The 24,939-nt window shown below is 39.2% G+C and overlaps 1 protein-coding gene across 4 annotated transcripts in view; it reads right to left on the reverse strand.

The window, feature by feature from the left end:
* kiz (kizuna centrosomal protein) overlaps nucleotides 1–24,939 on the reverse strand; it is a 122,118-nt gene that overhangs the window by 17,928 nt on the left and 79,251 nt on the right. For 3 of the 4 annotated variants that reach the window (XM_055638983.1, XM_055638981.1, XM_055638984.1), the window contains exons 11-12: nucleotides 22,511–22,591; nucleotides 21,232–21,322 (exon numbers count right to left, since the gene is read on the reverse strand). In XM_055638983.1, coding sequence (XP_055494958.1) covers nucleotides 21,232–21,322; nucleotides 22,511–22,591 — 172 coding nt within the window. The remainder of the gene's footprint in view (nucleotides 1–21,231; nucleotides 21,323–22,510; nucleotides 22,592–24,939) is intronic. The other variant, XM_055638982.1, reaches the window with a different exon arrangement.

Consider the following 24,939-nt stretch of genomic DNA (forward strand, 5'->3'; position numbering starts at 1 on the left):
GTTGGTAAGATACTGGAGAGTATTCGGAGGGACAGGATATACATGCATTTGGATGGGCAAGGGTTGATTAGGGACAGTCAGCATGGTTTTGTAAGTGGGAGGTCGTGTCTCACAAATCTGATTGATTTTTTTGAAGACATGCGCAAAAAGATTGATGAAGTCAGAGCTATAGATGTTGTGTACATGGACTTTAGTAAGGCTTTCGACAAGGTGCCGCATGGTAGGCTGCTCTGGAAGGTTAGATCTCATGGCATCCAAGGAGAGATAGTTGAATGGATAGCAAATTGGATCCATGGAAGGTGATGGTGGAAGGTTGCTTCTCAGACTGGATGCCTGTGACTAGTGGTGTGCCACAGGGTTCGGTGCTGGGCCCGTTACTGTTGGTCATCTATATCAATGATTTGGATGAGAACATACAGGGCAAGATTAGCAAGTTTGCTGATGATACAAAAGTTAGTGGTTTTGCAGATAGTGAAGATGGTTGTGAACGATTGCAGCAGGATCCGGATCGAATGGCCAGGTGGGCAGAAGAATGGTTGATGGAATTTAATACAGAGAAGTGTGAGGTGTTGCATTTTGGGTCGTCAAACAAGGGCAGGACGGACACAGTAAATGGCTGGCCTCTGGGTAGTGTTGTAGAGCAAAGGGATCTAGGAGTACAAGTGCATGGTTCCGTGAAGGTCGAGTCGCAGGTGGACAAGGTGGCCAAAAAGGCTTTTGGCGCTATGGGCTTCATCAGTCAGAGTATTATATAGAAGTTGGGAGGTCATGTTGCAGTTGTATGAGACATTGGTGAGACCGCATTTAGAATATTGTGTTCAGTTCTGGGCACCATGTTATGGGAAAGATATTGTCAAACTTGAAATGGTTCAGAGAAGATTTACAATGATGTTGCCAGGACTAGAGGGTGTGAGCTATAGGGAGAGGTTGAGTAGGCTGGGTCGCAATTCCATGGAGCGTAGGAGGATGAGGGGAGATCTTATAGAGGTATACAAAATCATGAGAGGAATAGATCTGGTAGATGCACAGAGTCTTTTACCCAGAGTAGGGGAATCGAGGACCAGTGGACATAGTATTCAAGGTGAAGGGGAAAAGATTTAATAGGAATTCGAGGGGTAGCTTTTTCACACAGAGGGTGGTGGATGTATGGAACAAGCTGCCAGAGGAAGTAGTTGAGGCTGGGACTATCCCGTTGTTTAAGAAACAGTTGGACAGGTACATGGATAGGACAGGTTTGGAGGGATATGGACCAAGCGCAGGCAAGTGGGACTAGGATAGCTGGGACATTTTTTGTCCGGTGTAACGAGTTGGGCCGAACGGCCTGTTTCCACACTGTATCACTCTATGACTCTTTGACGCTGACTGCTGATGGTAGTAGCATAATGAATTCTAAAGTGTATAGACACATCCTATCTGAAGTTCAAACAAATGCCTCAAAACTCATTGGCCGGCGGTTCATTTTACAGCAAGACAATGATCCCAAATATTCGGCTAAAGCAACAAAGGAGTTTTTAAAAGCTAAAAAATGGTCAATTCTTGAGTGGCCAAGTCAATCACCTGATCTGAACCCAATTAAGCATTCCTTTTATATGCTGAAGAGAAAACTGAAGGGGTCTAGCCCCCAAAACAAGCATAAGCTAAAGATGGCTGCAATACGGGCCTGGCAGAGCATCACCAGAGTAGACACCCAGCAACTGGTGATGTCCATGAATCGCAGTCTTCAAGCAGTCATTGCATGCAAAGGATATGCAACAAAATACTAAACATGACTACTTTCGTTTACATGACATTGTTGTGTCCCAAACATTATGGTGCCTTGAAATGGGAGGACTATGTATAAACACTGCTGTAATTTCTACATGGTGAAACCAAAATGCATAAAAATGGGCTTTATTAAAATCTGACAATGTGCACTTTAACCACATGTGATTTTTTTTTCCTATTACAAATCTCAAATTGTGGAGCACAGAGGCAAATAAATAAATGATGGGTCTTTGTCCCAAACATTATGGAAAGCACTGTATACTACCGTATTTCCCGGCAATGAAGACGCACCTGCCTCAAAGACGCACCCCCATTTTGAGTTGCTAAATTTGTGTGTTCCATCCGTCCCGACATCGGAGCTTCGATCATCCCAACGAGAGGGCCTGTACAATCGTTCCGTCCGTGAAGCGACTACGGAGGGTCAAGGCCCCAAACACAGGCAAACAAAAGGCTGACTGAACTTTGCCTTTCATCACAGTGATCACTGTGGTGGATGTTTATGTTAAGTTCTATCGTTCTTTTAATTGTATGGCTGCATGGTAACTCCAATATCACTGTACCTTCATGGTGCATGTGGCAATAAACGTGAATATGAATCTACATTTTGGAAAAAGGCTGGCGGGACAAATCAAGGGTTTGGTTAAGAAAGGAAGACACCTTCACGGAAGCAATGAGGACCGGGAGTCTCCATCTTCGCCTGTCCCACAACGCGCTGTGCGATTCAGGTCAGAGGGATGGGGACTTCCTGGCTCGGGGAGATCACATAATGGGGAGAGAGAGAGCCCGGGATGGAGCAGCCAGTCTTCCATCCAATTGCTACCCACCAACCACTACCTCCACTGGTTGCGCCTGTGCCGAAGGACACCGTGGCTGGCTGGTGGGCGGACTGGCAGTAGGCGCTGAGGTGGCGGCCGGTTCCGGTGTCCGGTCCTGGTGGCCGCTCGCAGCCACCCGAGCTACTGAGTTAGTTGCTGGCATGATCCCCGACCCCCTCCTTCTCAACGCTCCTGCCCTTCCCGCAAGTTTACCTCTGGTCGCCCAGCCGTGCTGACCCGGGCCAGACTCCCCACACGCTGTGGAAGGAACATTTTCCCTCCGAACCGCACTCCCACCACCACCCCCCCAACCCACCCCCACACCACCCCCCCCCCCCCCCCCCCCCCCCCCCTCTCACCCCCCCTATCTTTCTTGGCTAACAATCTAACCTTCGGCCTCCAAGACGCAGGTAAATTTTTGGGCCTTATTTTTGGGTACAAAATAGCGTCTTCATCGCCGGTAAATACGGTAATTCAAATTGCTTGCATTCATTCTAAATCTCTTTACGACCTGCTTATTCAAGTACCTGCCCAGATGCCTTTTAAATCTTGCTGTTCCTGCCTCCACCATCTCCTCTCCCAGCTCATTATTGATACCAACTTTTTTTTTCTCTGTGAAAAATCTATCCCTCTGATCCCCTTTAAATTGTCCTCAGCTAGCAAACAATCGAGCTAGTATTCACCATATTTTTGACAATAAGTATGAAAAATCTCTACTCTGTTGCAGGAAATATATCTAATGTCATTAATGTTAAAAAACATACATATCTACTTTTGTATTCAGGGAATTATATGAGATGTAAGAAAACAATGTTTTTTTTATCTTCATGTTAATTACTACCAAGCAATCTTCGTAATCAGTATTTAAAGTAGAAGGAATTTTATAGTGTGCCAATTACACCATACAATTTGAAGTAATTCAGCAGTACTTGATTACATTAAATAGCTAATCTAAAATTCATTATGCTCATTAATTTCCTGCTTTTAATGTTTAATTGTGAGCAATTTCAATGAATAACTGTGATTATCAAAGCTTGCTGCTTTCGAGTTGCTGTTCTCTAACACAAATTTAAAAATTACAGAAATCATTTATTATGTTCAGAATTCACCCTCTTCCCTAACTTTCCCTGCATTCACCAATCATGGTCCTAATTTGTAATCTGTACATCTTTAAACAATGTGTATTTTTGTTCCTTTCCCTGCTAAAGTTTGGCAAATTCTTAAACGGAATCCTCGAGTTAACATTTTATTATACAGAATTCCACTTTAAAGAACATTTGAACTGCTGCAGAAAAAGACAATTTTCTAAAGAAAAACATTGAAATACAAAAGAAGATAGACACAATGCTGGAGTAACTCATCGGGACAGGCAGCACCTCTGGAGAGAAGGAATGGGTGATGTTTTGGGTCGAGACCCTTCTTCAGACTGAGAGTCAGGGGAGAGGGAGACAGAGATATGGAAGGACAGGATGTGAAAACAAGATCAAAGAGGATGTGGACAAAGGGAAATGTAGAATGGATCATTGTTAGCTGAGGGGAAGATGACAACGAGGCATACAATCAGTTTGCAAACATTTTGTTGAATGACAAATCTTATTTAATGAATAACTGTGTTTAGAAACCACAACAACATTTTCTGTTGGCATATAGAATTTGTTTAATTTTAGTTTAGTATTTATGATATTTTGCAGAAGGATGAAAGAACACTCACTGCAGAATACTTGGCCAATTGGCCTCCACAGGATAGACCATTGACTCTTGCCTGGTCAGTGATTCATTGAACTGTTTCTATTGAAACCTGGAGTTGTTTAAGGCTGGGTCACAGAGCATGTCGTAGGTACCCTATGTCATTAAAGGCTAGAGACTCCTAGAATAGCTTCCATTTCCAAAGGGGATCTGAGAATTTCCCAGATCTTTACTTCCGTAAATTGCCGGAGATTCTCATTGATCAGATGTTGCTGAATTACAATGAAAATGCTATTGGTATTCGCCATAGTTACCTTGCATAAGTGAGAGTAACTTTAAGATTTCCACAAATGCATGTGCAAATCCAGAACCCATCACCAATTCACCACGATGCAGCAGGAGGTGTTCCAGATCTAGAGTCCACAAGGAATTTGGTGTGAAAATGAGAACTTGGGTTAATGCCTTAACCTTCAGCTACAAACTGTAGAACTAGGTCTGAAAAACAGTTTACCTTTGATTTGAATGGAAAGGAAAAGCTGTGGGGCCCATGGTTAGAGATTGGAACAGTTCAAAAAGGCTGAGATAATAATGTTGAAAAATACTCTTAAATCTTTCATATGTTTTTAGAACCTCAAATGGCTTGTAAAAATAGATCTTTTTGAAGTCTTTAAATGTCTTTTTGAAAAAAAAATGTTTTTAAAGGCACATTTTAACCACTACTAATTTTCTTACTGTACTTGCAAATGTAAAAGAAATAACCAAATTACTAAAAAAAAATGTGATTCTTTGATAGTCCCAGATAAGACTTGGAGCATGAGTAATTTTGGTTGCCTCATGCCAAGCACATGCTACAAACTGTCTCGCCCAAGAGAAGATAGACAGAAAATGCTGGAGTAACTCAGCGGGACACATATATATGCTTCTATTCGATCTTACCTCAACCTCTGGCACTCCAGAGAAAAGGCTTATAATGTTACCAAGCCTGAAGATTGTGAAGATTTTAGGATTAAGTAACGATTTACCAAAAATATTGATCAAGATGCAGCAAATATAATTACAGTAAAGTAATATAGTGGCAATGCAGAAAGTGCAGCTGTCTCACAGTTTCAGTGACTTGAGTTTAATTCTGAGGAATGGTGCCTTTTGTATGGAGATTGCATATTCTTCTCTCAAACACTTGCTAATTAATTTAGTAAATTTCTGAGCGAAATGGGTAATAGGGGAATCAGGGATAGATGGTGGGAATTTATTAATGAGCATTGAGCCTTGATGTTATACAACAAGAAAACAGGAAACACGTCTTTCAAGTGCCAGACATTAGACCCACGTAACAAATGCTCTTTTTTGTGCTTGGAACAACACATATTTATTTCTGAGTACATTGAAAGAAAAGAGAAACAATCACTTTTTTATTATCGTGTTTGTGAATGCATTTTCAAACAAGTGCATCTGCAATCTAGCCAAGTGCAGAAGTAACAGTATTTAGAAAGACAGTGACCTCCACTGGCTGCTTGCTGTTACTGCTACACTGTACTGTGGTACGGCACACCTGCTCCTGTTATACGAGACTCCACTATGGCTGTGCGTGGTTTTGTTTTTGCACAAATCAATGCAAAACTCAGTCTCTTCATAACAAAAAAGCGCCTCAACTCTTAAGATTTTACAAAGTCAAGAATAGGTATCAAACAATTTGGAAGATATTCTCAGTAAAATAAATCAGCAATAAAAAAAAAACTGTTTTAGATGCCTTTGGTTAAATGGAACAATGATTCTTAGTGAAGAGGAAGCAGTGGCATGCACCTCGGAACAAAAGGGAACAAGTGGTCTTTACATGGAGTGCAGCTGGTTATTAAGACTCACTCCTTCGTACATTATGCCTTTCATCCCTGCTCAACCACAAAATGATTTTCCTTTGGAAACTACTATAGCTGTAAAAGATTTACAATGAATGAATCCTTAATAATAAAGTGTTGCGATCTATCTGCTTCCCCATGATTTATAATACAATAAACATCAAATACTACTAACACTTCAGCAGTAAGATGTTGTGGTAAAGGAACTGGAGTATGAATGAACTCAATTTCCTCCCTATCTTTCTAAGAATAATAATTAAATAGGCACATTTAAATGTGGCGTGTATATTTATTCCTTTTGTAAATGCATTTATTAATCTCTAAAGTTTATTAAGAGTCATTGCTATGCAAAGCATAACCCACTGTCTTACTTTCTCTATTCAACCAAGTGCTGTGTCTAGCCAATAGGACACGGTTCCATTTCTCATTCTGCATTTATAACATGCTACATTTGGACAATGTATCACTCAAAAGCTTCTGAATAGAAGGCCTTAATACCCATGTAAACAACTGCAAACCAATTACTTAATGAATCAGGCCCACACATAATGAGACACCACACAAAGAGTTATAAATGCATTTTTTCTCCAAAGCCTCTGCTTTAAACCAAAATCCCTCAGCTATACTCAGGCTTAACTGGCATTTCATTATTGTTGCCCGAGCTTCAGAATATACTCTTTTTCTGGAAGAGTTTTGGGTGTAAGACGAGTCTAGCTGGGTCAGCTTTTTAATTCACAAATCAGCTCACTGACAAGAGCAAGGCAGATTCGGGGAGGGCCAGAGGGAGAAGTATCACTGGCGGCCAATATCCTTATTTTTTAGGCTCAAGTGCTTAGCTTGAAGACCACTTGTGGAAGCAATAGAGCGCAAGAGGTGACTGAAGTATGTTGAATCTTCCCCTGTAAGCACCCAAGAAATGCCCCAATTGCTAATCCTGAAAAGGGAGTAAAGCACCATCGTTTTCTATTCTGTTCCATTGCAACCTTTTCCTCTGACTGCTAATCTCTTTACTTGAAGATGGGTGTCAAATGCCAAGCACCATGTGTTGCTTCTCCATCTGTCAAAAGACCAACTACTCTTCCTAAAGCACTCAAAGATGACCACAGCAGCTATTTTAAAATTAGACACTGTGAGAAAACGTGGATTTGAAGTTATTGGAGAAACTGCAGCCTTGTCTGAAATAGTGGATTCACCTAAAAATATGATAATTAATAATAGATTTTTCTAGTCATATGCTTGCATTTTAAATCTTTGGAAAATTTACATTCACTTTGATTAGTTTTAGTTTACAATATTAAACCTTGGTAGATTCCAGATTATAGCTTTGATAAGCCATGGTTATATATATTTCCTCTAATTAAACTAATAAATAAGATAATATTGAGAGACACGATTATAGCCAATATGTGTGTTTCAGTATCTGCAGGATGGATCTTTAACTAAGAGACAGCAGAAACTTGCAAAGAGTTTGGAGACACGGCCAAACAGGGGTCTAGCATGTCTTATTGCCTGTCAGCATAATCAGTAGGTTTTGAGAGATTGTGGGATAATCATTATTGCCACACTGTGTTGCAACTTCCTATTAGTAGGTTGTAATCATGGGTTGAAGTCACTTTCAGTGCACAAGAATTCAAAGGTGAATACCTTAAGAACAAACAATGGAAGGAACGTGGAGAGTGAGACACAACTTCTACAGAAAGTACTCTGGGATAATATATTATCCTTAAATGTTACCAGCAAACTGTTACATAAATATAATAAGGCATTAGGTTATATGGAATTAAAAAATACTCTTGCTATTATTTCAATGACAACTTTGGAGAATTTGCATTAGTCCAAAAAGAATTAAACTTACAGAAATCAAAAAGCCCTTGATGGTATGTAATGACATTAAACACTACACATTTTACTAAATGACTCTAGAACTCCCTTGCCACCAACTTGGTTATTCCATGTAGCACCTGCCTGAAATGGAATGTTAGCGCCATATCTCAAGCAAAGGAAGGTTCAGAACACATATCCCTGCCGTCGCTAATGGGCACACCTGTGGTAATCTTAGTAGAGTGTCACAACGGCTGGGAAGGCGGATGAAGACTGCAGCAGAAAAGGGTCTCCGGTCGTCTTGGACCCCATGCCACAGGATCCTGACCCAGGTCTGTCAAGGACCGTGTGGTTCTATCTGTGCACCAATCTCCCCACGTTATCAAAGTCACGCACTGGCGTCCTCCAACCCTGGTCATCCATGGTCAGCCATGACCGAAGGCGGCCTAAAAAGGTGCAGGAGTAGGTCATCCGGCCATTCGTGCCAGCACCGCCATTCAATGTGATCATGGCTGATCATCCCAATCAGTACCCCATTCCTACCTTCTCCCCATACCCCTTGATTCCGCTAGCCCTAAGAGCTCTATCTAAATCTCTTTTGAATTCTCTATCTAACTCTCTAGTGAATCGGCCACAACTGCGTTCTGAGGCAGGGAATTCCATAAATTCACAAAGTTTTTCCTCATCTCAGTACTAAATGGCCGACCCCTTATTCTTAAAACTGTGGACCCTAGTTCTGGACTCCCCCAATATCCTTTTACTGCATTTAATTTTCCCTCAAATACTGATCCAATTTTGTTTGAAAGCTCTATTGACTATTTCCTTATCAGCAGCGATAACAACACTCATTTTTCAGCATATCCCACCCAGTACACTTCACCCTCATTTCAATGGCGTCCAATGTGGTTCTAGTTCTTGAACCATCTGCTGAAGGGAACATCTATCTATTTATTCAATTTATACCTGTCATGAGCTTGCAGGACTCCATCAAATCTTCTCTTTGCTCGAATAAGAGTCAAGAGTGTTTTAATGTCATATGTCCCAGATAGAAAAATGAAATTCTTACTTGCTGCAGCACAACAGAATATGTAAACATAGTACACTGTAAGCAATATAGAAACATAGAAAATAGGTGCAGGAGTAGGCCATTCGGCCCTTCGAGCCTGCACCGCCTTTCAATATGATCATGGCTGATCATCCAACTCAGTATCCTGTACCTGCCTTCTCTCCATACCCCCTGATCCCTTTAGCCACAAGGGCCACATCTAACTCCCTCTTAAATGTAGCCAATCAACTGGCCTCAACTACCTTTTGTGGCAGAGAATTCCACAGATTCACCACTCTCTGTGTGAAAAATGTTTTCCTCATCTCGGTCCTAAAAGATTTCCCCCTTATCCTTAAACTGTGACCCCTTGATCTGGATATGATAAATGAGAGAGAGAAAAAAGTTCAGTGTGCATATATACACCTACTCACAATTTCACACACACACATTTATATATATACATGTAGGTGTACTATTATGAGGAATAAGAGGGCTACCCCATCTTTCCAGTCTAATCTTGGCTGATTTTCCTTTTTGCTTAAATCATTTCAATTAGGAAAAGTAATAATAGACATTATCTGCACCCACTCAAGGTCCTTCAAATCCTTCATGCATTTGGTGACCAGAACTGGATCTACTTCTCTACTTGTTGTCTAACCAGTGTTTGATAAAGGGTCAACTTGCCTTTGGTATTCTGTGGCATTTCTCTTGGTTTATTATTGTCACATGTATTGAGACAGACTGAAAATCCTTGTTTGCTCACGATCCATTCTAATCATACCATACATGAATGAATACAATCGGGTCATACACAAGTACAACAAGTAGTGATTTAAAGGAGCAGAATGATTGTTGTGGATGACAGTAGATCCTCTACAGGGACCAGCATGCAAAGAATCGCCATTCGCTAGCAACATCTTGAATCAGCCTGCAAAAAGTGGCGAACACTGCCCAGTCTTGGACATATGTTAATAAAACACTCTTGACTCGTGAATCCACTATTTATGAAGGCCACCTACTTTTCTAACCATTTTCAAATTGATCAGACTCCTCATTCTTGCACATCCGTTAGAAATGGTTATATGGTTATATGGTACTTTATTTCTCCTCATTCTCTCTGCCAGTGTGTCATGTCGCAATTTAAAGAATCATTTATTTTCCTAATCTCCTTACCCATCTATGTATTTTTGCCATCTATTAATATCCACTTCACTGTTTACTGCACCTCATCTGCAGATTTTCAAATCTTACCTGGATATTAATGCATAACAAAAACAAAATCAGCATTTCTAGAATTGATCCCAAGAGAACATCATCATCAACCAGTCCCTGGGCTGACAAACAACTGTTTACCAATTTCTCCATTTGGCTATCCATGAAATCAGTATCCTTTTTTATTCCATGGACCTCAGTTTTGAAAGCCAGATTTTAGTGTAGTTATCCGAAAATTCAAATAGATATCTATTGCATTTCCTTCCTCAACTTTCTTGATTACCACATCCAAATAAATAAGTCCGGTTATTCACACACTGTTTTCCTTTAGCAAATCTATGTTGCTTCATTTGTATTAACTTTGATTTCCCCAGTCTAATTTTGCCCATATGTCAATTCTAAATGTTTCCCCACCTCCATAGTTAAACTGATTGGCATATTCTAGACATATCTTTGTGCCGATTTTTCAACCAGGATGTCACTTTTGCTACTTCCAGTCTTCAGATACCTCCTTTGAATTTAGAGAGGATTGAAGGACACTTTAATTTAACGATTTAAATATTTCTAATGTTTTTAAAAATCATGAATATTAAGACTTTAAATGTTCATTTTGCTACTGGTATCCAATTTCCAAGATATTTAAAAAGTCTTAAAATCAGTGCCGGTTTTGTAAGGGGCTTCCAGAATGTTTCAGAGAGATGGTAAGCAAGGACTGGGAATGTAGGAAGATGGGTGGCAATGGGTTATAGAGCTCCTGCACATTGCTACTTGAGGCCCAGTTGCTCCTGAGAACACCTGCCCAACTAAAGGTTGTGGAAGGCCAGATGGATCAGTCATCTGCATCCATATCTTAAAGTGGCTGGCTGCACACACAATAATGGTCCCAGTGGAGACCACTGTCCGATTAATTAGATTACTACTGAAGTCTTCTGGTTCCTATAATATAGCGCACAATCAGAATAATTTGGAAATACAGGTTCTTTATTGAGAGCATTCACACAATAAAAAAACCCTTTATCATATGTTTGAAGATATTTATCTTTGATCCCTCATGTATATGATAATATTTGACAATAAATGTTTTTAAAACATTTAAAAAAAATAATAATAATGTAAGTGCAACAGTTTATTGCAACGTGTTACATTAGATGACGGCATTGCTACTCCAGAATCTGGTGAAGTTGTAGGTTAAAATATGAATGCCTGTGGTAATCAGTCACATTTTGATTTCTGCTCTTGCTACACATTTATCTAAAACTTTTTCACCTAGAGAGTTATGCCACGGAGGGCAGTGGAGGCCAAGTCACTGGATGGATTTAAGAGAGAGTTAGATAGAGCTCTAGGGGCTAGTGGAGTCAACGGATAAGGGGAGAAGGCAGGCATGGTTTATTGATAGGGGACGATCAGCCATGAACACAATGAATGATGGTACTGGCTCGAAGGGCCGAATGGCCTCCTCCTGCACCTATTTTCTATGTTTTTATGTTTCTATTTGGGTCTCGATTTGAAACATCAACTCTTCCTTTTCTCCAGAGATGCTATCTGACCCTCTGAGTTATTCCAGATTTTTGTGTCTATCTTAAGATTTCCAAATAATCAGATGTTGGGTTGTCAGAGTTTACCTGTATAATATTTATTTAAAACATACTAATGTATAGATATAATTTTCATTTGTACAGTTACATAACTGTGATTGTTTACACACTGTTCTCAATGGGATTCATTATTTTCATTATATATGGGTACTATAGAAGATGGAGTCTTCTCCCAACCAAGACCTTTATCTTTTAAGTAGAATGGCAGGACTTGGGCCCAGTTGTCTCCCCAGCATTAGGAATCTCTCTAAGGATTACAACTGATGCCAGTCACCCATGCTCTCCAAACCAATGTCATATTATTTTCCCATTAAAACTAAAGGATTTAGTTGCAAGTAATATCGCACTCTGAGCAGAACATACAGCAATAAACTGTTAGTGTAACTGATAAAAAACAATTTAAAAAATAACATTGATTTGCTTGGGACCAGATTGATTTTTGAAGGAGATAGGCACATAAATATCGGCAGGATATGAATCTCGGGTAGGCAGGTAGGGTTTGTTTAATTTGGCACCATTTTCTGCACAGAAATTATATGCCAAGGAACCTGTGCTGTTCTATGTTCTATTTCTAAATAGGCAATATTTATTACATCTCTTAAAAACAATGTCAAATAAATGAAGCTATTCAAACAGCATTTGTGTGATATGATTATAGTACTGTGAGGTTAAATTCATTTATGGGACCTTAGTGAATGATGGAAGAAATAGTCTTAATAAGTTTAAGGACAGAAAAAAGAGCAAACAGTAAAGAAGGAAATTAGATGCAAAAAAGAATTGGAGTGATGCAAAAATGAATTAAGATAATGAAAGTTCAAACACAAAGCTAAACTTCAAAAAATTGCAAAGCCTTCTGAAACAGGTTACTATTTGAAGGCATGAGATGCATGCTTTCAAGGTTGCTTTCAAGGTTGTGTGACATAAAAGAACATTAATAATTTCATTGCTGAATCCTTACACGATTCATAGTGGTTCTAACATGCTAAACTTGCCTGAATCCAACAGTTTCTTGGCTCATAAACAAATCAATAATGAGCCTCCCGATTATAATGTTTAACCGTGGAGCTGCATAAATTGTGCAATAGATTGAGACAATTTACAAATCTCTGTGTATCGTTTTTACACCATAAACTGTTGAATTTTCCACATTCCGATAACTTGAAAAATATATCTTTTGGCTTCATATTGCATTTTGCACAATGTCAGGTTGTCCCAAAAACATTTTACAGCTAATCATAAGGTCATAAGGAAGAGGAGTATAATTAGGCCATTCAGCCAACCAGGTCTACTCAGCCATTCAATTATGGCTGATCTATCTCTCCCTTCTCACCCCATTCTCCTGCCTTCTCCCCATAACCATTGACCCCTGTACTAATCAAAAATCTTTCTATCTCTGCCTAAACACTTTGGAATCATCTTGGAAAGCAGAAATAGAGGCAACAGATTTGCACTAGGAAAGCTCTCACAAATAACAATATGCCAATGCCCAATAATCATTATTTAATTGATACTAGTTGAGGGATAATGCTTTTGTGAATAAGAGGGATTAGCTTCCATACCCTTTCTTCCGAATGGTACCATAAAATATTTTATGTTAACACGGAAATGCAGGCAGGGCCTAGAAAGACGGCACAGCCTCAGCATTGCCTCAGTCAGCTAAGATTATTGTGCTTAAGTCCCTGGAGTGGGACTTGATCCCACAACTTTCCAATTCAACAAGGAGAACCCAACCAACAAGATGGCATATATACACTCGAAACTCAATGTTATTTTTAAGAGTGAATTCAAGATGAATAAGAATCATATTTCTGTGAAAACTTCAGTACAAGCATTAATCAAGACAGTCAAGAGTTGAGTTTTTTTTAATTGTCACATGGCCCAGATGGAACAACGAAACTCTTACTTGCAGCAGCACAACAGAATAAATATAATAAACACGAAAAAAAAAGTTCAGTGTAAGTTAGGTTCATCTTAGAGCTCTAAGATCTTTGGTAAGTATAGTGTATTCAGAAAGTATTCAGACCCTTTCACATTTTCCACATTTTGTTACATTACACCCTATTTTAAAATTGTTTAAATTCTTTTTTTTTTAATCATCATACCCCAGAATGAAGAAGCAAAAACAGGTGTTTAGAAATGTTTGTAATTTAAAAAGAAATAACAGAAATATCATCTTTACATAAGTATTCAGACCCTTTGCCATGACACTCAAAATTCAACTTAGGTTCATCTTGTTTCCATTGATTATCCTTGAGATGTTTCTGCAATTGATTGGAGTTCACCAGAGGTAAATTAAATTGATTGGACATGATTTTGAACAGCACACACCTGTCTATATAAGGACCCACAGTTGACAGTGCATGTCAGAGCAAAAACCAAGCCATGAAGACAAAGGAATTGTCCGTAGACCTCCAAGACAAAATTGTGTCGAGGCACAGATGTGGGGAAGGGTATAAAACGATTTCTGCAGCATTGCATGCCCCGAAGGGCATAGTGGCCTTTGTCATTCTTCAATGGAAGAACTTTGGAACCACCAGGACTCTTCATAGAGCTGGCCACCTGGCCAAACTGAGCAATCGGGGGAGAAGGGCCTTGGTCAGGGAGGTGACAGAGCTCCAGAGTTCTTCAGTGGAGATGGGAGAACCTTCCAGAAGGACAACTTTATCTGCAGCAATCCACCAATCAGGCCTTTACCATAAAGAGTAGCCAGACGGATGCCACTCCTCAGTAAAAGGCACATGACAGCCCGCTTGGAGTTTACCAAAAGGTACCTAAAGGAGATTCCCTGCTCTGATGAAACCAAGATTGAACTTTTTGGCCTGAATGCCGAGCGTCACGCCTGCAGGAAACCAGGCACCGCTCATAACCTGGCCAATGCCATATCTACGGTGACGCATGGTGGTGGCAGCATCATGCTGTGGGGATGTTTTTCAGCGGCAGGAACTGGGAGCCTAGTCAGGATCGAGGGAAAGATGAACGGAGCAGAGTACAGAGAGATCTTTGATGAAAACACTGCTCCAGAGCGTTCTGGACCTCAGACTAGGCCGGAGTTCATCTTTCAACAGGACAACGACCCTAAGCGCACAGCCGAGACAATGCAGGAGTGGCTTTGTGACATGTCTGTGAATATCCTTGAGTTGCCCAGCCAGAGCCCGGACTTGAACCTGATCGAACATCTCTGGAGGGACCTGAAAATAGCTGTGCATCGACGTTCGTCTTCCAACCCCACAGAGCTTGAGAGGATCTGCAGAGAAGAATGGGAGAAATTACCCAAATACAGGTGTGCTAAGCTTGTAGCGTAATACCCAAGAAGACTTGAGGCTGTAATCGCTGCCAAAGGTGTCTCAACAAAGTACTGAATAAAATGTCTGAATACTTATGTAAATGTGATATTTCAGTTATTTCTTTTTAATTAATTAGCAAAAATTTATAAACACCTGTTTATGCTTTTTTATATTTTGTAGATTGATGATAAAAAAATAATTTAATTCATTTTAGAATATGGCTGTAACGTAACAAAATGTGGAAAGAGTGAAGGGGTCTGAATACTTTCTGAATGCACTGTATATATACACATACCCACCCATACACATATCTCTATACTTATAAAACTCTGATCTTGGATGTGTATTTATTTGTTGTGTGTTTGTGTGTAATCACATCTTCGCGAAAAAACGATACGGTAACAGTAAAATGTTAACATATTCCGGTAGAGATTTTTCCCGTGGAGTCCAAAATCGCCTTATCTGAAAATTTCAGGCTTTATGTTAGTATTACTGAAAATGTTCACAAAAATCTGTCAAAACTTTGGCAATATGCAGAGTACGCTGCCACAATGGTCTGCTCTGCCGACTACAAATTTGCAAGTGAAGGTCCTCAGACTTAGAAAGCCTTCTTCTGCCCCAGCCTCAAGGTTTTCTTTGGAATGGGAAGGAACCCATGCAAGGGTTCAAACTAGTTCAAATAGTCCACCTTCAGAGACAGTTTTAGGGGGGACACTACCACGTTAGTATGCAGGATATGCGAACCCCTGGACTCAAATAAAGGTTCAGAAGAAAGTTCAAGGTTTCTAGAATGTACAAACTCCTACAGCCAGCCCCGTAGTCAGGATCGAACTCTGGCTCTGTAGGCAGTAGCTCTACCTCACACCACTGTGCCATCCCATATTATACTTCAGGCTAATCAGCCGGAAATTGTTTAAGCATTTTAACTCTCCGTTTTCATTTCTTTTTTGCAGAATTGACCAGGGTTCTCTAAATACAAATCCTTTTTTAAAATCGCCAGTCCTTGTCCCGCCCCTCACCTTTGCCTGCCATCCCCCATCCCCGCCCCACTACAATCAGTCTGAAGAAACATTTTGACACAAAATGCCACCTTTCCAAGTCCTCCTGAGATGCTGCCTGACCAGCTGAGTTATTCCAGCACTTTATGTTCTACGAATCCTTTTTTAAAAAGTCTCAACTGGTCAGCTTCATGGTGAGAGATGACATAGTGCATGTCAATAGACAATCAGCCCACGAGGTGTTATTTTACCCTATAGATCAAAGTACATTCGGGATAAACGGAGCATTTAATGTAACAATTATGATTCATTTGATAGGTGTATTTAAAGCAGGAAATTAACTACCTAGATGATGCTTTTGTTTACTTTTGTATGCTGCAGAGAAATTAACTGATTTGAAGATATGAATTCATATAACCGGCATTTGAACTGCGATGATGATTGAAGAAAAGTGCAAAGGCATGGAGGTAAACTAGTGCAGCCGAACAGGAGTAAAGAACTCCTTCTTTGCTCTTCTATAGTTATCCCGTCCATACTGCTCACTATGCCACCTTTCCTGTGTCACTGGCAAATCTGAAATCATTCATTCCATGAACTTCAATTGTGGATAATCTTCCCTCAAAAGGAATTTTTCATATGCCTTCTCAAAAATGGTATAAAAAAAATATTGAGAGTTATTCTTTCATCTTTTACTTTAGGTAGTTTATCAAAAGCAGATTAATCAATCATGATCTGCCCTTTATAAAAGTGTGCATCTCTGCCCTGTCTTGGCAATTTTCTGTTGTTCCTAAACATAGAAACATAGAAAATAGGTGCAGGAGTAGGCCATTCGGCCCTTCGAGCCTGCACCACCATTCAATATGATCATGGCTGATCATCCAACTCAATATCCTGTACCTGCCTTCTCTCCATACCCCCTGATCCCTTTAGCCACAAGGGCCACATCTAACTCCCTCTTAAATATAGCCAATGAACTGGCCACAACTACCTTCTGTGGCAGAGAGTTCCAGAGACTCACCACTCTCTGTGTGAAAAATGTTTTTCTCATCTCGGTCCTAAAGGATTTCCCCTTTATCCTTAAATTGTGACCCCTTGTCCTGGACTTCCCCAACATCGGGAACAATCTTCTTGCATCTAGCCTGTCCAACCCCCTAAGAATTTTGTAAGTTTCTATAAGAACCCCCTCCATCTTCTGAATTCTAGCGAGTACAAGCCGAGTCTATCCAGACTTTCTTCATATGAAAGTCCTGACATCCCAGGAATCAGTCTGGTGAACCTTCTCTTTACTCCCTCTAAGGCAAGAAGGTCTTTCCTCAGATTTGGAGACCAAAACTGTACACAAAACTCCAGGTGTGGCCTCACCAAGACCCTGTACAACTGCAGTCGAACCTCCCTGCTCCTATACTCAAATCCTAAGAATGCAGATAGAACATAGAGCAGTACAGCACTGAAATAAGCCCTTCAGCCTACAATGTCTGTGCCGAACATGATGTCAAGACCGACTCTTGTCTGCCTACACATAATACATATCGCTCCATTCCTACATATCCATAAGCTTATTCAAAAGTCTCTTAACTACCACTGTCATATCTGCTCAACCACCACCCCCAGCAGTACGTCCCAGGCACTCAGTGCAAAAAACCTGCCCCAAACATCCCCTTTAACCTTTGCCCCTCTCACCTTAAAGCTATGCCATCTAGTATTTAATTTTACCACCTGATCCAGATGTTCTAGCATGTAGACAGGTATAAGTAGTACGAGGAAGTAGAGATTATGGTAATTTGGTACTGTTGAAGGACAGTCCTGTTCTCCCAGGTTCTATTTCCATTGTTACAACAGTGATTGGAATTCCATAGAGTTTTGTTGGCTGTGAAGTACTTTGGGATACCCTCAGATTGTGAACGATTTAAGGTCATAAGTCACAAGGTCATAGGTAATAGGAACGGAAATGTGGGCCAAACGGCCCATCAAGTTTACTCCACCATTCTATCATGGCTGATCTATCTCTCCCTCCTAACCACATTCTCCTGCCTTCTTCCCATAGCCCCTGACACTTGTACCAATCAAGAATCTATCTCTGCTAATTTAAAAATATCCATTCACTTGGCCTCCACAGCCTTCTGTGGCAAAAGAATTCCATAGACTCACCTCCCTCTAACTAAAGAAATTATTTATCATCTCCTTCCTAAAGGAATGTCCTTTAATTCTGAGGCTATAACCTCTAGTCCTAAACTCTCCCACTAGGGGAAACATCCTCTCCACATCCACTCTCTCCAAGCCTTTCACTATTCTGTATGTTTCAATGAGGGCCCCCCCATCAAGCTTCTAAATTTGACATAAATATAAGGTTTTGTTTCTTTTAAACTTTTACATTAATTTTCTCAAATGTTAATCATGGGCAACAGGGTGTTTGCATGCAAACGTAGACAAAAGCAAATAAAATAGCGTATCAGTAATGACTAGTTTTTAAGAGTGATCCAAATGGCACATTAATTTTCTCAAATGTTAATCATGGGCAACAGGGAGTTTGCATGCAAACGTAGACAAAAGCAAATAAAATAGCGTATCAGTAATGACTAGTTTTTAAGAGTGATCCAAATGGCACGGTGTGCAGCTTCTAGAAAATTTTTTAAATCAATAAGATTTTTAATACATTGCATTTCAGCTGATGCATTCCTTCCTGCATTTATCTTTTCAGACCTTTTTGCCAAACCTTTCATTGTTTGGTCACCCAGTAACCCTACTGGGAGCAGCTGTATACACTCATTTGCAGTTAACCATTAAGTCAAAGGAGTCTGAACATGAATTACTCTTGCTGCACCTGGTTTCATTCCAAACTTTTGCTGAAAGTGTGAAGGTTGCCAGCTGCCATTTACCCCAACAATCCAAATCAACAAAACCCTTCAGAAATAGAAACAGTATTTTTCTGAATAGGGCTGGTTGTCAGACATGTACTTTGCAATTGTCAACAGAACACATAAAGAGAGAATGAATTCTTTCAGAGATCTTGGAAGACTATTATTGACTTGCAAAGAAGTGCCGTAATTAATGATGCTATATTGTGGTTTACATGTAAATAAAGTATACTGAATGGAAAGCCATATGTACACAATTGGAGTAGAGCACATATACAAAAGAGATGGTCAAGAAGGACATATATAGATTATGCACATGATTATTAAGTAAGCCTTAATAGACAGTTTACATTGTTTATGTATTCTCCTCAAATCACAATTTAAAAAGTTAAAGCACAAATATAATGTAATGATTAGCATGATATAGTTAGTTCACTGAGCCCATCGTGCACTGCATAGAAAAGGCCGAGGAAACACTATTTTCCATGGGTAAAGTTTGGATGGTGCTGCATTTTGTTTGAAAGGTCATTTGTTATTTCCAATGGACGTGCTCTGTATTAAATGGCTTGGTTGTATTCCCTGTTGACAAAGCAGCTGCTTTTGGCACTAGCAAAAAAAAGTGTCTGTACCCGGTTTGTGGATTCCAGATCTTATTGAAGGGGAATAAGGTCAATTTAGATTTGTTTTAAAGAGACATACTACATAACGTAAGGTTAGACTATAAAAAGAAATATTTTGAGTGATTATTTTTCCAATTTCCTCATTAATACCTGAATTAGTTATTAAAAGTCCTGGTGAGGAGATTACAAAGATATCTTTCATCAAAAAAACAGATATTTTTTAGTTTGAAACGGGTAGATAAAAAATTACAGATAACATAAGTAACACAAATTAGATATAATCTTGATAAGTATGTGATTGATTACAGAGATACTATATAAAAGATAAATTGCAGATTAATTTTTGCCATGTTTGCAAAGGCAACGTGGGTGGGAGATGGAGTTACGCACACACGTATTCAAACCCATGCACATTTTGAGCATAGCTCCCTGCTTAATTTATCCCGGTGTATACTGCCATGACAACCAGGGACTTTTGAAGAGTTAAGCTCAGACTATAATTGGCACAGAAATTAGTTGTAATGCAAATATTGGTCTGCCAATGGAGAAAGAGTTAAACATAAAAGTTGAAAATTGATGGTGGCAATAATATAACTGCACTCATAACTTTGAAATTCAATTCCAAAAGCATATAATTGGAAAATACATAAATCCAGGATTAGTGGGAAAATTCTAACTGTAGTGAATCAAAACGTTTTTCCAAACTGGTGGATGAGACTTGATCTTAATCTTGCAGAGTTGTATTTTTAGTAAAGAAAAACAAAACAAAAAGATGATTATGCAGTGCCAATTTCCCCCACTAGATGTCACAAATACATTTGTCTGTGCTGCAAAACCTCCAGCTGAAATAATTAAAAACCATTTAAAGCAAAGCCATTCCTTGGGTAAAAAGCAAACTTAATTGATCCCATGGAAGAGAAATCTAATGATATGCTTCATAGTTTTAAAAATGTGAAAGAATTTGAAACTTTGTAAAATGTTTCTACGAAATCATACCTTATTTTAAATTGTTCTTCAAATCTCTTTCCATGATCCTATCAGGCAGCTGATATTTTGCATTGGAATAAATCAGAGTGACTCCATGACATTGAGAGTCAAGTGTTTTATTGTCGTATGTCCCAGATAGAACAATGAAATTCTTAATTGGAGCAGCACAACAGAATATGTAAACATAGTACACTGTACACAATATAATAAACGAGAGAAGAAAAAAAAGTTCAGTGTGTGATACATTGAAGAGTAGATTCGAGATGAAACAGTCACCGCATGAATTTTGTGTGGTACTGACTTATAAGAAATCACTTTCTGAGACATTTATCATTGTCATACTTCAGCAGAAGTTGTTAAAGGTAAATTTGAATCACAGTTTAATGTGTTATACTATGTCTGTCATTCCTCAGATAAAAGGTGGAGAAGAGCCCAAAGCACCACCTCACACCAAAATGTAAACACTCTGCAAATCAGAATGGATACACACACTGGGTGGAAACGTGTCTGTATAAGCTCAGGGGGACAACATATCAGAGTTTTCTGTTTCTCTAATTCTCCAGTGAAAGTATAGGTGATGGTAAAGAAGCTTCCTCACCTTTGCTGCTGTAAACCCACAGCTCTGAAGAGATTTGTGTGCGTATTTATTTGAAAAATGTGTCACACAATGGTTTAATTTAATTGTCAATGTCTTACCTGAAAGGTGCACTTTCTTCACTGGAATCAGTTTCATGATTATCATCATTATTACTTTTCACCTTCTTGGTATATTTTTTGTTCCTTTTCACTAGAAGAAAGCATGGGTCAAAACAATTGTTGAATATTTATTTCAATGAAACGCCAGGATTATATTGTTTCGTTAAAGCACTTCTGGCATTCAAGGAGTAATTTCCATCGCTTTACTTTCGATTTTTGGCCACAGCAGTGCAATTTTTCACTGCTATTGTGCTTGTGCTGCAACCATGTTATCAAAACCCTTTGGTGTACATACAATTGAAAATAAAAGATACAGAAAAAGCAATGATCCCTCGGTAAAAATGCTTAGTTTCACACAATAGTGGGTTTTGGTAATTCAGAACTGACATAGGCCCTGACTTTGCAGTGGAAATAATGGCAAGGTGAACAGCACTCACCATTATTACACAGTAACCTTGGTAGACACTTCTGTAGTCTACACTACACAAAAAGCTGTAGTCTGATTTACTCTATGCCTCCACCGGCTGTGACTTGGTAATCGCTCCACAACAATCTCAATATTGAAGTGCATGAAAGGATGAGATCAGTCATCATATCAAAACAACCTCTCTGGCCAAGAAAATTTGACCTTGGAGCCTCATTGCCTCAGAATTTGAATTTGAATTGGGACAGAGTAGCAGATTTTCCAAAATAAAATGTTGTCTGCATCTTTGATCTCTCATCATCCATCCTTTCTGGCTTTGTGGTACTGGCTATATCCTCTTGCAGATCCTCTCCCCTTGATCCTCTCCCTGATAGTCAAAGAGTCATACAGCTTGGAAATAGGACTTTCGGCCCAATTTGTCAATGATGACCAAGATGCCCCATCTAAGCTTGCCCCATTTACCCCTGTTTGGCCTGCATCCCTCTAAATTTTTCCTATCCATGTAATATAATGCCCCACCTACTCCTCACACGACCTCTCACCTGAACACAGCCCAATCCTTTCCACCCCTCCATATAGCAAGAAATCCCCACACCTTAAGTAACAATAAGTAAAATCATATATGCCTGTACAACATATCATGTCAGAACAAAATTATATGGCACAGCAAACAAGAAAGCTGCATAGGGAAGGAAAAAGGAATGCTTTCCTTTCATTACAAATGGATATACCATCAAATTATTTTTATACAAGGTATCTTTATACTTGCAAGTACTCTATATCTTCAAATAAAGGAGGTCATTATTACATGCAATTATCTAGTTGCAATTACTAGATCATTTTGTTGATCATTACCTGGTGAATGCAAGTCTGAATCATTCTTCTTATTTGGCTGCATCGCTGATTGTTTCAAAAGTTCATATGCTCTTGTTTCTGCTTGAATGAGTAATGTGAAATGTTATTGGTGTGATATACACCAAAACAGATGTAACAAACTTCCAAACTAACATGAGAATCAAACAAAAAAATTTAAAATAGCTCTCAAAGTTTGCTCTTATTCAGTCACAGAAAATTAAAAAAAACTGTACCAAAGTATTTTTCATAATTTTGTCCTGGATAAAACATAAGAAGAAAAGATGTACAAGTTTGTAGGTTAATTGGCTTGGTAAAATTGTAAATTGTCCTTAGTGTGCGTAGGATAGTGTTAGTTTAGTTTAGAAATACAGCGCAGAAACAGGCCGTTCGGCCCACCAAGTCCGAGACGAGCGGCGATCCACTACATTAACAATACCCTACACACACTAGGGACAAATTTTTCTTACACTTATACCAAGTAAATTAACCTACAAATCTGTACATCTTTGGAGTGTGGGAGGAAACCGAAGATCCTGGAGAAAACCCACTCAGACACGGGGAGAACGTACAAAGCCCGTACAGACAACAGCCGTAGTCGGGATCGAACCCAGGTCTCTGGTGCTGCAAACACTGTAAGGCAGCAGCCCCACACGCTGCGCCACCGTGCCACCCACGGTGCGGGGATCGCTGGTCGACGCAGACCCGGAGGGCCGAAGGGCCTGTTTCCGTTCTGTATCTCTAAACTAAAAACTAAAAAGAACAACGTACAATTTAATTGACCAATGTTTTCTTGCTTGGACTCCTACATGGAAACGTTACAGTAATGTCTTCTAGCTGCAGTCCTCACACAAGCTCCAGGCTTCTAATCCCAAACGTTTTTCCAGTGAGCCTGGAAAAAGGTAACAGGTTCTGATTTTGGCTTCTGTGGCCTTCAGGCTGAGCTCTGTAGACTAGAGGACCTAATACCTAATTTTCAACCGATCCTGCCAAAAGTAAATGAGATTGGCAGTGTCATCACATCTGCTCACCATGTATGTACTGGACGATATTAGATTACTTGCACCTGATTCAGTTATGAAAACACAATCTCTTTGTGGAAATAGCATGAAAGTTGAAAACAATTGCAGAGGTCTACTTAGTACAGATTTGTGCTTTTTGTCTCTCTGCTTTATATGCAAGAGCTAAACTTTATGCAGAAGCAATAACAGCTAGTAAATGTTCATCACAGACACAGTATTCTACATGTTTTCTCAGTCTTTGGACTGTGATAGAGATTACAAAGGGATGCCCAAAGTCAATGGTGGAGAGATACTGAAAAAAGAAAAACAGTCTCTTGTATTATGTCAATGTCCTGACATTAACTTTTCTAATTACTGTTTCACAATATATTTCTCTATAGTAAGCTTGACAGTGATTAATTATGATAAAACTTCTATAAACTAATGCCAATCTAAGTATTCCATTCAAAAAGAGTTAGAAATATGCACACTTTGACTACAATTCCACAGTGCTTACAGAATAATTGATCAAAATGATATATTACCCAAGAATCTGAAAATAAATTAAAGTTTCATAAATTATGCCAGATTTGTTTTTTCATAAAGGTACATGTAAAAACTCAGTTTGCAGCTTGAAATCTTCTATCAACTGCAGATTCTCTCATATAAATAATCCAAGCAGCTGGGCAAATGGGCATGCATGGTTGATGCATCAAAATGTTTACAAGCCTATTTGGCAATCAAATAGATCGCGCTCAGATAAATTTAAAACCATATCATGCTTTCAGGTATATCCCTAGTGACTCAAATCACTCAGATCCCTTTTTGCTTTGTGTTTACAGATCAGGTACACAAAAGAACCATTCAATTTTTAAATACCAATTAATTGAATACTACAGTAAGTTCATTTACGAAACATTGATCTGAACATTCTTTCAGATGCTGAACAACCTCTTTTGCAATTGCCAACACACAATTTTCCTTTTTCATTTTACCTAGCTCTAAAACAGAGCACTTTCATATTTACAATGAGAAAAACCTTGAATGCTAAACAGCTGTAGTGCACAATTAGCATGACACTTGAAAGACCGATTAACAGTCACTCTCTGTTACTCATCACTTTCTACCCTACTAATGTACGCTGTAAAAATTTCACAGATAATAAATAAACAGAAATGTCGCGATGAGAAGATTTCTTCATTGCACATCCTTCTGCTCTCCAAACTTAATGAGAACAAATTAAGGCTTCATAAACCACACAGCATCCATAATTAGCGCCACAAATTAAAACAAGGACCTCTGTAATATGCAAAAACTGTTGCATCATATCATGTGAAACAAATCTTTGAACTATCATGAAAATAACAGGAACAAAAATATCTGCAATGTAACAGGTAATTATAAGGACATTTCAGCTGGATGTTTGACCTT

This window comes from Leucoraja erinacea, chromosome 8, assembly GCF_028641065.1.
Source record: "Leucoraja erinacea ecotype New England chromosome 8, Leri_hhj_1, whole genome shotgun sequence".
In the NCBI taxonomy this organism is placed as follows: Eukaryota; Metazoa; Chordata; class Chondrichthyes; order Rajiformes; family Rajidae; genus Leucoraja; species Leucoraja erinaceus.